The sequence below is a fragment of the Pipistrellus hanaki genome (assembly GCF_964339955.1).
Source record: "Pipistrellus hanaki genome assembly, chromosome: 15".
NCBI classification, from domain to species: domain Eukaryota; kingdom Metazoa; phylum Chordata; class Mammalia; order Chiroptera; family Vespertilionidae; genus Pipistrellus; species Pipistrellus hanaki.
In genome coordinates, this window is record NC_140517.1 from 11,853,220 (window position 1) to 11,865,738 (window position 12,519).

The 12,519-nt window shown below is 50.9% G+C and overlaps 2 protein-coding genes across 2 annotated transcripts in view; one reads left to right on the top strand and one right to left on the bottom strand.

Moving 5' to 3' along the window:
- Positions 1–12,519, bottom strand: part of LOC311610140 (dipeptidase 2-like) — a 564,319-nt gene that overhangs the window by 453,843 nt on the left and 97,957 nt on the right. The window lies entirely within an intron of this gene.
- CDH3 (cadherin 3) overlaps positions 7,860–12,519 on the top strand; it is a 40,512-nt gene continuing 35,852 nt past the window's right edge. Inside the window, exons 1-2 of the mRNA XM_084861025.1 lie at positions 7,860–8,179; positions 8,403–8,517. Coding sequence (XP_084717151.1) covers positions 8,120–8,179; positions 8,403–8,517 — 175 coding nt within the window. The 5' untranslated portion in view covers positions 7,860–8,119. The remainder of the gene's footprint in view (positions 8,180–8,402; positions 8,518–12,519) is intronic.

The following is a 12,519-nucleotide window of genomic DNA, read 5'->3' on the forward strand; positions in this document are numbered from 1 at the left end:
AAATTCTGGGTTTTTCGGATTTTGATCATATTTTCTAAATTGTCAGGTCACCTTGAGCCCATGAAAAAGACAAACAGATTGGCCTGACTACATTCTTGGTCAGAATAGGGAAGATAGAATGGGGGAAGGGTTTACTAACGCCCTGAAGTTATTCAGAAAGGACTAAAAATAAGAGGTTAAATGGATTAAACTTGTCTTCCCTTTCCCAAACACTGATCAAACACTTAGCAGTCCTGCATACACATCTGATTATATACTGAATTTTCCAAAAATATTTCTAACTGCCTTTCTTTTCCCAAACACTTAGCAATCCTGCATACATATCTGTTTATATGCTGGATTTTTAAAAAATATTTCACTGCAAAAGCAAGTCCAAACATGAGAACCAGCTTGTGACCTTGAGGGAGAAAGCAGTGGAGGTCAGCAGAAATAACTGAGCTTGCTGTGCAACCATCGGCAGGTCACCTTCCTGATCTGGATCTTACTGAATACCAGTTCATGGATGATTTAGTTGCATCAGAAGTAAGACAGAACAGTCAGAAGCTACCGTGTTTCCCCGAAAATAAGACATCCTCCAAAAATGAGACCTACTTACAGGTTTCCTTCTGAGTGAAATATAAAACATCCCCCCTGGAAATAGGGCACCCCCTAGGAGTCACAAGAAATTCACCAGGAAATTCAGGAATTGGATTGTTATGATGATGTTCCAGAAGATGATGACATGATTGTCATTGAATAAATGAGTAAATTCTTTTTTTTTAAATATATTTTATTGATTTTTTACAGAGAGAGATAGTGAGCTAGAAATGTCGATGAGAGAGAAACATCGACCAGCTACCTCTTGCACACCCCCTACAGGGGATGTGCCCACAACCAAGGTACATGCCCTTGACTGGAATCGAACCCGGGACCTTTCAGTCCACAGACCGATGCTCTACCACTGAGCCAAACCGGTTTCGGCTAATGAGTAAATTCTTGATGCTGTAGGATTCACAGTTTGTCTGGTTTGTGTTGACAACTACCGTACTACCGTACCGTATACAGGTAATAAATTTCCTTTATTTTCATTTAACAATAAATGTGTACTGTATTATTCTTTATGGAAAAATAAGACATCCCCTGAAAATAAGACCTAGCACATCTTTGGGAGCAAAAATTAATATAAGACACTGTCTTATTTTCGGAGAAACAGAGTAGGTAAATTTAGTTGATTGAATTAAATTGCAATGATCAAATTAAAGCAAGTTTAATTAATTGGATTACATGATATTAGTAGAGGCCTGATGCACAAAATTCATGCGAGAGTAGGCCTTCCTGCCCTAACTAGTTTTGCTCAGTGGTTAGAGCATCAGCCTGCGGACTGAAAGGTCCCAGGTTCGATTCTGGTCAAGGGCATGTACCTTGGTTGTGGGGAACCATTAGGAGGTATATAGGAGGCAGCTGATCGATGTTTCTTTCTCATTGATATTCTAACTCTCTATCCCTCTCCCTTTCTTTCTGTAAAAAATAAAAATAAGGTCCCTGCTGCCTGCACTGGCTTCCCTGCTGCCTGCACTGGCTTCCCTGTAAAAAATAAAAATAAGGTCCCTGCTGCCTGCACCAGGTCCCTGCTGCCTGCACTGGCTTCCCTCTGGCACCTGGGACCTGGACATCCCTCACAGCCCCAGCTTCATCTGGAAGGAGATCTGGAAGGACATCAGGTCTAATTAGCATATTACATTTTTATTATTATAGACTAGTGGCCCGGTGCACAAAATTCGTGCATGGGGTGGGGTGGTGTCCTTCAGCTCAGCCTGTACCCTCTTGCAGTCTGGAACCACTGGCTCCTAACCTCTCGCCTGCCTGTCTGCCTGATCGCCCCTAACCATTCTACCTGCCTGATCGCCCCTAATTGCCTCTGCCTGCCTACCTGATGCCCCTAACTGCTCTCTCCTGCCGGCCTGATTGCCCCTAACCGCCTCTGCCTGGCCCCCGCCATCATGGCTTTGTCCGGAAGACGTCCAGTCTGGTCTAATTAGCATATTATCCTTTTATTAATATAGATTATTTTCTTAAAGATCCTTTTTAGGCCTTACAGTTGTCAAAGTTTCTAGACCTTAGTCATTCACAGGGATTCAGGGCTTGTGAGTGCTTATCGATTCCATGCCCTGAATATAGTACACACATACATAAATACTTGGCCTCTGATCTCTGGAAACTGACAGCTCAGGCCTTGGCAAAAATTCACCAGTGCTGAAGGCATCACCATCCTGCCTGCGATTCAGGGGAAAGGAACCTCCAGTGTGTGTGTTAGGTTTATCAATGGGAATTAGCTGCCTCAGCACCTTTAAAAAGGTGTGAGTCCCAGCCCAACCAGTGTGCTCAGTGGTTGAGCATCGACCTATGAACCAGGAGGTCATGGTTCGATTCCCAGTCAGGGCACATGCAGACTCATGTGTGGGGCATGCAGGAGGCAGCTGATCAGCGATTCTTTCTCACCATTGATGTATCTATCTTTCTCTCCCTCTCCCTTCCTCTCTGAAATCAATATATGTGTGTGTGTGTGTGTGTGTGTGTGTATATATATATATATATATATATATATATATATATATATATATATATATTTTTTTTTTTTTTTAAGTGAGAGTCCCAGAAAGCTCAGGAACAGACAGACATAAGGAAGTAAGACTGGCATCATTTGTGCAGAGCACTTGGCAGGGGAGGGAGAGACAGGAAATAGGACCTCACCCAGTTTTAAGGCTGTTTCCTAGAAAAGACTGAAAAATACCCGATTGTCTTTGGGACACATCCCCATAGTGTACAGTGTGGGAGTGAAGTTCTGGGAAAGTTGCTGCCAAAAATGGGCAGAAAAGCTCTTTCTAAATGTTTCTTGAGGACTCGGAATTTAACCCTGGCCCGGCGGCCAATATGTTTAAGAGGTTCTTAAGAGAAAAGGATCTGGTGTTATGGAATTCTCCCTAATATCTGCTCCCCACGTTAATTCTTCTAGCACATATTGGTGGGTAGTAGGTGGGCAACTGATTCAGGCAAAGAGTTGTGGAGTGAGACAGAATTGGGTTATATTGTCATTTTGCCTCAGCTATGTGTGGCTTCAGTTTCCTTGTCCGTGAAAAGGGAATAATATGAACGGCTGTGTTGTGAGGATTAGAATGAGATAATGCATGAGAGTACCTAGCACAGAGTCTGAATCCAGTGCGTGCTCCGAAAATGATAGTAGTTCCTTTGCTTAGGACTTGTACTGCTACTATGAGACTTTGCAAAAATCCTTCTCATATCAGTTCTGTGAGATGAGGCAAGAAACCCACATCGATTTTGCCTCTATGCATCTAGCACCCTGCCAAATGCTAAAGTTATTATCTTGTTGATTTCATTCATTCAATAAATATTTTAGTATCTACTTAATGCCAGGCTGGTCTGGACAGCAGGTACAGCAGTGAACAAAGCAGACAAAAATCCTTGCCTCTACAGAAGATTCCCTCCATAGGGGAGAGAAACAGGAAATGCAATTTAATGAACATTTATGTTTACTATGTCCGAAAGGGCTTTACAGATATTAATGCATAACCCACGAGGAAGGATTATTATGCTTATTCCACTTTTCCCGTGAGGAACCTGAGGCACAGGGAGTTGAAAGCCACTTGCCCAAGGTCTCAGAGTTCAGAAGAGCTGGATTCAGGATTCAAAGCTGGACACTGTGACTACAGAGCCTTGGTCTTAATCATTACTGTATATTGCCTCTCAAAAAAAAAAAAAAAAAAAAAAAGTGCATATGGCCCTACCTGCTTTGGCTCAGTGGATAGAAAGTCAGCCTGCGGACTGAAGGGTCCCAGGTTCGATTCCTGTCAAGGGCACATGCCTGGGTTGTGGGCTTGATCCCCAGTAGGGGATGGGATGTTTCTATCTCTTTTTCCCTCTCCCTTCCTCTCTGAAATCAATAAAGATACATTAAAAAAAGATACATTTGTACTAGTAAATCAGTGTATGATAAATGATATGAAAAAAAATAAAGCAGGGTCTGGGCAGGGCTGTGTGGACTAGAAGGGGTCAGTGGGGTAAAATAGAGGACATATGTAATCCTTTCAACAATAAAGATTTAATTAAAAAGAAAAACAAAAAATAGGGAAACTTGCCGAAACCGGTTTGGCTCAGTGGTAGAGTGTCGGTCTGCGGACTGAAAGGTCCCAGGTTCGATTCCGGTCAAGGGCATGTACATTGGTTGCGGGCACATCCCCAGTAGGGGGTGTGCAAGAGGCAGCTGGTCGATGTTTCTCTCTCGTTGACATTTCTAGCTCTCTATCCCTCTCTCCTCCTCTCTGTAAAAAAAAATAAAATAAAAAAAATAGGGAAACTTAATAAGAGAGACAGGGCGTGATAGGAGGTCGGGAAAGGCCCCTCTGAGGAGCTGCAAGACCTGAAGGAGGGAGAGGCAGGGGGACTCTTGGGGGAAGGGCGATCCAGGCAGAGGGAACTGCGAGTGCAGGGGGCTGGAGGCAGACCCGCACCTGATGTGTGGGAGAACCACAGGTAGGCTAGTGTAGGAGAAGCAGAGTGAGCAAGAGGTAGAAGATGAGCCAGAGAGTGAAAGAGGACTCAGGCTGACCACTGGAAGCCTACAGGTGCCTTTCTCTGAGATGGGAAGATGGCAGGAGGAGCAGGCTAGGGGGGAAAGGTCAGGAGTTCAGTTTGGGATAATTGTCATGATCACCCATCAAACAGGAAGAACTGGCTCCGGAGGGCTTGAGAAATGAAATAACTCACCTCAGGCCAATCAGGAAAAGGTTCAGCCTCCCTGCTGACCCTGCTTTCAATGCCACAGCCTTTCCCTGGTTGGGTGCTCTGGAGAGATCTGGAGAAGTTCTATTTTATTTTTAAAATATGTTTTTATTGATTTCAGAGAGAGGAAGGGAGGAGGAGAGGGAGATAGAAATATCAATGATGAAAGAGAATCATGGATCAGTCGTCTACCTCTTCCTGCATGCCCTCAACTGGGGATGGAGCCCGCAACCCCAGCATGTTAAACATGCCCCAGATTCAAGTCTGCACATTCCCCCAGTTCCAAACTTGCTCTGCCTGCTGTAGGATTCCAAGAAGCAGACCCTGAGACAAGGACTCATGTGTCTGAATGACTTGTTAAGGAAGAAATGGTATCATTGGAAGTTGGATTGGGGTTCAGTTGATGAGAGAGAGAGAGAGAGAGAGAGAGAGAGAGAGAGAGAGAGAAGCATGGATTTGTTGTTCCACTTATTTATGCATTCATTTGTTGCTTGTATGTGCCCTGACCAGGGATCAAACCCACAATGTAGGCCTTTGGATGACACTCACCAACTGAACTATCCCAGGGCCAACTGTCCATTTCTCAGTGAGGCCTCTGGGCCTCCTGAATGCTCACCTGCCCCTCAACTATTTTCTGCCCTGCTCTGTGCCTGGGGAGGATGATACCTAAACACCCCCCCATGTGGGCGGGCTTTCTTGTCCTCAGGTTTCTGGGGGGGTTTGGACCATGAGAGGCACTGCCAGGAGCTGAAGGGCAAAAGGAAACAGATGTATGGGTATCTGCCCCACCTCTCCTGGACCACAGACGCATTTGCAAGGTGGTCCTCACTGTCCAGCTCTTCCCCAATCCAACCTCCAAATGATACCATTACCTCCTTTTGTCCTTCAGTCCTCAACCATGTAATGCCTTCCTGCTGTCGGTTCCCTGATCATTCCTCCAGCCCTTTCCCTGAGACTTAAACCTCCCCCCTCCTCCCCCACCACCAACCAAGCTGGATTCTGTCTTCTGCTACACCGTTACCGGAACACTTCATTTAGTTTCCAGTCCTATCTTCTGTCCCACGAATTGGATATTCCCATTCTGTTCTTATTCTTTTCTACACAGCGCATGTTATCTAACCTAATATATATTTACTTAATTATTTTCCCCGATGCCCCACGCTCTTGGATGGAAGGTGGTTTGTCTGTTTAGTTCACTCTTGTGTCTCTAGTGATTGGCACAAAGCAAGCAATTGTTAAATGAATGAATGAATGAATGAATGAACAGACGATCGACAGGGGAGCCACGGAGAAGACCGCAGTGTGGTCCAAGCTGCGGGCGGAAGCGCTGACTCTCAATTCCTCCTCTCGCGCCTCCGCCCCGATTGCGGAGCGCCCGGGAAGGAGGCGGAAATGAGTGCGCCCAACAACCCTCCAGCCGGGCGTTTACTTAATTAGGACCTGCATCCCCGGGCTCGTTTTGTGTTTAACTGTCCGCCTAATGGCTTCATCTGGCTCCGGGCTGGGGAAGGGGGGCAACCTGCAAGGCGAGGGTAGGCGGGGCCCCGAGGGTACATTCTGGGACCTGCCCCGACCAGTGGTCCCACCCCCCCACCTCCCTTGCGGGTACCTCCCCCCTCCCCGCCGCCCGCCCGGAAAGCAGCCCTGGCGGGAGATCGAGGCCAGGCTGGCGCAGAGTTCAGCGAGCCTCCCGTTTAATATTGAGCTTTATCTACCCCTGGTCTCCACCCCCACCCCCACCCGAGGGACCCCTGGCCGGAGAGCACCGCGCTCCGGTGATATCGGAGGCCGATTGCTCGCTGAGCCGTGAGCCGTGAAATTGAAAGATTACAGCGTTTCTTTTATTCTCTCAGTTGGGGCAATGGAAGGGGTGCTTCCGAGGAGAGAAAGGGGCTGGAGGGGCGGAGGAGGAGGAGGAGGACCAATGAGTCGGATCCTGAAGCAATACCAGGAAACATCGGGGCACTTGTTCGGTGCCAGGGACTGAGGTTAGCGTAGGAAACGTGCTAATCCTCGTCGGTATGCCTGCGTTCACTTAACCTCCTAGTGCCGCGGCTGGCGGGCGTCGTAGCCCCAGCTGACGCTTGCAGAACTGTTGGTCGGAAAGGACGATTCACTTGCTCGAGGCCACAGAGCTAGTGAGTGGTGCAACCCTAACGGGAAGGCGGGCGGCGCGCCCAGAGCCGGTGCTCAGGGAGAGAAAGAACGGCCAGGGTCTCAGCACAGCCCGTCCTTTTAGCCTGCCCCCGGCCTGATGTGGGGAGGACTAGGAGACCACCTAGTCCTCTGGGGGGAGGGAGGACAAAGAATCTACAATTAGAGACCCCACTCTCCTCCTCAAACCCCTAAATCGGAGCTGGAGAGGAGGGGGTTGAGGGAAAGAGAGACTTCGGGGAACAGGAGGTGGGGAGAGGGCGCAGTGCAGGGCGCAGCGGTTCTCGGGACAGTTTCCGTGTCCAGGGCCGCCGTGTGCAAGGAAGGCTCGCTGGAAGGGTGCCTAGGCAGCAGGCAGTTTTTGCTCAGGTTATATTCAGTATTCAAGGCCAATAAAAAGAGCCGCATTTTTTTAAACTGCCTTTACTTAAGTTGAGAAAGTGTCCTGTTTTATGGGAGGGGAGGGTGTTGCTGGAGACCAGGAGGCTAATAACCCCTTTACCTTGTGCCCTTTGACGCCACCGCGACTTCCGAGCGCCGGGCACATCTCTCCCGGGCTCCACTGGTTGTGCTGGGCAGTGAATGGGTTTTGTGCAGACTTTGTAACGCGGTTCCTCGCCACCCACACTGCGTTTTACACCCTCCGAGTGGGCTGGCATGGGAGGAGGAGAGTGAGGCAGGGGCAGCAGACGCGGCTGGAGCCGGGCGTGGGACGGACACACCCCGCCTCCATCAAAGCTTTGGGAAACAGCGCCTTGTGGGGGAGGGGGCATGAATGGGGCGCCTGTCTCGGGTCAGGTTCCAAGGTATAGCCGCCAGACCAGAAACATGTTTCTTTGCTTGCTGCGGAGGTTGAAGAGTGGGGTGGAATTTTTTGTTCTGCTTCCTCCTCCCTCCTCCCCCTCGAACCCAGAACCCGCCTGCCGGGAGCAGCTCCTGAAAAGCCGAGACAACGCCGGTCGGAGGAGGGGCTTCGAGGGGCTTCGAAGGTGCTAGGACCGCGCCAGCCGCCGCCCCACCTGCGAGGGGGGCGGGACCTGGCGGCGCTGGGCCAATCGGCGCACGCCGGCGCTCACCTGGCTCCTTCCGCTGGTCCCCGCGAGCTGGCGCTCAGAGCGGCGCGGAGAGCTCAGCGCGGCGGCCGCACGCTGTCCGGCCAGTGCCTTCACCCCCCTCTCTGTCTCCAGCAATGGGGCTCCCTCGTGGGTCCCTCGCGGTCCTCCTCTTCCACTTCTTCCTCCTGCTTCAGGTACCCTATTGCCTCGCCCCTGCCCTGCCGGATGCTCCCCGGAGGGCGGTCGGGGTCCGCCTGCGGTGGCGTCGGGGAGGGCGTCGGGGTGGCCGGTCTCCCGGAGGCCACGGCGTCCTGGGAAGCCCCGAAGCCCCGTTAGCAATCCGGAGATGGGTGTGCAGGGCCGGGCACGCCTGTGACCCGACCTTCCCCTCTCCCCGCTCTTCTTCCCTTGGCTTAGGTGTGCTGGCTGCCGTGCGCGTCCTCCGAGCCGTGCCGGGCGGATTCCGGGGGAGCTGGAGTGACCTTGGAGGCGGGAGGAGCGGAGCTGGAGCCGGGCCAGGCTCCGGGGAGAGGTAAGATCCTCCAGGAGCCCGCCCCGTGCATGCATCTCCGGGGCGGATGGAAACCGCACGTGGTCCGCTCGCTCTGGTGTGGCCCGCGCGAGGGGTGTCCCGCCGCCTCGGCTACGGGGGAGGCGCGCAGGCAGCATCCTGGGGGCCGGGGTGTAGGTGGGCGATGGACGGAGAGACCAGACAGCGTCGCGCCCTCTGAGGTCCAGGTCCTCCTGGCCCCACAACGGCTGCCACCCGGGCGGCTGAGCTCCTCGCCCAGCGGGTCTGAGGGAGGCTCCCCCGCCGGCCTCCCTCCGCGGAGGAATGTGCCGGCCGCATTCTTCCCCCGGCCCCCGCGCAGGTGTGGGGATGCGCCGTGCCCGGGGCAGCCCCCTGCGCCCCTCGCGGGCCCCTTTGTGTACGGTGCTTTGTGTCTCCGACAGACAGACCGGGTCTGTTTCTCTTCTTCGCGCTCCCCTCCCCCGCCCCCCTGCTTCCCCGGCAGCTGGAATGCACTCTTAACCCTGCCCTTCCCGGAGGGTCTGCGCCCCTGCTGCCTGCCTGCCTGCCAACGGCCTGGCACACCTGGGCTCGGGCCGTCGCACCGCGGGCACACTCCCGCTCCTCCACTGCCTTGGGACTGGAATGCTAGGGCACTTGGGGAGAGAGTGTGTGTGTGTGTGTGTGGGGAGGGAGGGGGTCCCAAGCTTGAAAGTCTTGAGCCCAGGGGGCGGTGGGTGGGAGATCAAAGCACATTTTTGGCCTCCCAATTGCTTGTTTACCCCCTTTTAGTTAAAAAACTTGAGAGTGGGGGGTGGGGATCACTTTGGGGGCGGAGAACCAGTGTGTTCTGAGACCCAGGCAGCTGCAGGCTCAAAGGGGGGGGGGGGGCAGTGCGGAGGTGGTCTCCTTCCCTCCACGCCGAGGAGGGGGAGTGTGGCTTCTCGCTGGACCAAACCCAAGTTCTTAAGCAGAGGTGTAACTCGGGATTCTTGAGTGGGGATCCGGAGGACTGTTACCCTGTAAAATTGTCTTAAGGATTGCTGTATGCATTTTTCTTGGGAGGGGATTTATGGTTTACTTGGTTTTCAAAACAATTAGACACTGCCACCTAGCATTTTTCTCAGCCCCCATCAGCATCTCCTCCCCCCCACCCCACCCCCTCCCCCCCACAGCTTTAACGTGGAGGTGCCTGTGCTTCCGGGACAGAATGGCTCTCTTTTGTTCTGCAAAAGAGGATTGGAGGCCTTGAGCCTATAGAAGCCTCCCCCTCCTCCCCTCTCTTTTCCAAAATAACTGCAGGTTGACAAAAACAATTAACACTCAGGCTAGGCCAGGCTCCTTAAACTCTTGGCTGTAGGGAGCAGAGCAGAGGCATTAAGAGGCCATGCCTCATAAACTTTAAATTCTTGTGCATGAGTTTATTACTGGCTAGCTAACAAACTGCAGCTCAGGCAACCTGTAAAAAAAAAAAATGTTCACTTGGGCAGGGCCCCAAAATCCAATCCCAGCTCCCCCGAGGAAGCCTTATGGCTAACCCGAGTGCTGCCAACTCTGTGCCCCTCCCCCTCACGGTCAAGTTCTTTGACTAAAGTTCTGGGAGAGCAAGCTGTGGCTTTGAGTGCCGTCCGCCTTATCGTTCTTGCTGAAGCAAGAAATATCAGATTCGCTGTCACTTCACTTAAGCTTGAGGTGGTTGGGGGGAAGCGGTGATCTGGTTTTCGATTTCATGGTCTGCTTGGTGAGTGTTTCCTGGTGACATCAGGCTTTTTAAACCCTTTGAGAAAATTCCGCTTTTCTCGGATGTGTGGGTTAGGATTGTGAAAAGGGTGGTTTCATGCCAGGAGCACACCTGGGATATTAAACAAAGGGTGGGTTCAGATGCTTGGCTAACTCTGCGGCTCCCTCCAACATGCCTGCTTCTTAGAGCCGTCTTCCCGTGAGATAGGCTGCCACCTTATTTAAAGTAAAAGTACGTTTCTGGGTCCCATACATTAGGATGCCCCAGCAAAAAAAAAAATAATAATAAATAAATAAATAAAAATTCTGATTTCTCCCCTTAGTCGTCAGCTGCTGGCATCTGTCTACCCCCTTCCCTGTACCCCAGCTCCCCATCCTCAGTACAGCTGGGAGGGATTCAACCCAGTTGAAAGGGTTATCCTGAGGGGACACACACACTCAAGTCTGGCCAAGCAGACAGCAGTTTCCATATTGCCAAGGAACCGCTGTGCCCCTGTTGTTCTCCCCTGGGTTATGAATATCACAGGTGTCTATGAAGTTGAGCTCAAAGAAATTATCTGATATAATTAATGCCTTGTTTGTATGTGCGCTTTCCTCTTCAAAGCATTTCCACAGCCCCTGAGCTTGCTTAATCCTCCCGACGTTCTCTTGAAGCTGGTATGGTAAATATTAGACTACTTCAGCTCCCAAGCTGAGTTGGGGCTTCGGGAAGGTTTTAAAAGGTGGAGAAATGGAGGAGCAGCTTAATGAATTTAATTTGCTTCATTAAATAGCTCGCAGGCTTCCTTGAGCATCACAGACATGACTTTTACCTGTAGGTGTATGCCCAGGACCTATTAAGCGGGATGCCCCGTGGGTATTTGCATGAATCATGACACTCTTCTGAAGGGTCTGCCCATTTTACAGGTGAAACCTGAGTACGTAGTTACGGCTTCACTAACATCATCACCGCAGTAACCAGCTGGGACTTGAATGGCAGTTTCTGACTCCCAAGTCCCCTGGCGTTTTTTGTTTTTTTTTTGAACTGCCAGAAAGTGGGAGGTGGATGAAATGGAGATAGAGCAGGAATGTTCTCCTACCCCAGCCCCACAGTGTGGGGTCTGCTTTCCTTCAAGTGTGGCCTGCAAGCAGAGACAAAGGAGAGGCGGGAGGAGGGCTTGCATATTGGTGCAGTGATTGAGAGTGAGTGACCTAGAGCGGTCTATACGTTCTTAATGGTGAACAACTGAGAGGCAGCTTATAGTCCAAGAAATTCAGTACTTCATGTGGTCCCTCCGCAGGTTCAGCTCCCCTCCCCCTCAGTCAGCGTTTGGGTAATTTCAAAGCTCAGTAATAAATTGGACTGAACATGCGTTAGCTTCAGGATGGTTTTGCTTATTTCACCTTGTGTAAAAATTGCCTTTTGTTTTGGAGCTCCCATTCTGGGCCGTGCCCTCCATTTGATGATTATTTGGCTTCTAGTTATATTTTATTCTTTCAGTAAACGTATTTAGCATCTGTATGTATCATGCCCTGTTCTAGAACTGCCGCCATATAGCAGTGAACAAAACTAGGTCTCTGCCTGTGGGGGGCTTGCAGTCTAAAACTAGAGGCCCATTGCATGGAATTTGTGCAAGAATAGACCTTCCTCCTTCCCCCAGCTGCTGACACCCGGGACCCTGGCTTCCCTTGCAGCCCTGGCTTCATCTGGTCTAATTAGCATATTACCTTTTTTTTTTTTTTTAAATATACTTTAAATATACAGAGAGGAAGGGAGAGAGATAGAGAGTTAGAAACATCGATGAGAGAGTCATCGATCAGCTGCCTCTTGCACACCCCCTACCGGGGATATGCCCGCAACCAAGGTACATGCCCTTGACCGGAATCGAACCTGGGACCCTTCGGTCCCCAAGCCGATGTTCTATCCATTGAGCCAAACCGGTCCCGGCATATTACGCTTTTAATTATAGATTAGTTATTTTTGTGCTTGTGACTGACTGCCTTGCAAAACAGGTGACGGTATTTTCCCCTTAGTGTAGGATGGGGATAAGGAACCTGGCATGAGGTCACGGGGGCAGTTAGCAGTCAGGCCTGGATTGAAACCCAGAGGGATCCCGCGGTGCCTGGTAAATCTGCCTCTGATGAATGGGTATTGGGAATTGAGGCTTCGAGCTGGCTCAGCCGCAGAGTAGGGTTCGTTACCAAAGCCCGTTGTACATGGCTGTTAGCTTGTGCCTGGGGAGCAGGTCTCAAATCTCTAGACTCCCTTTCCACCTCCTCACAAGGCACTGTTCCTAGGTTACC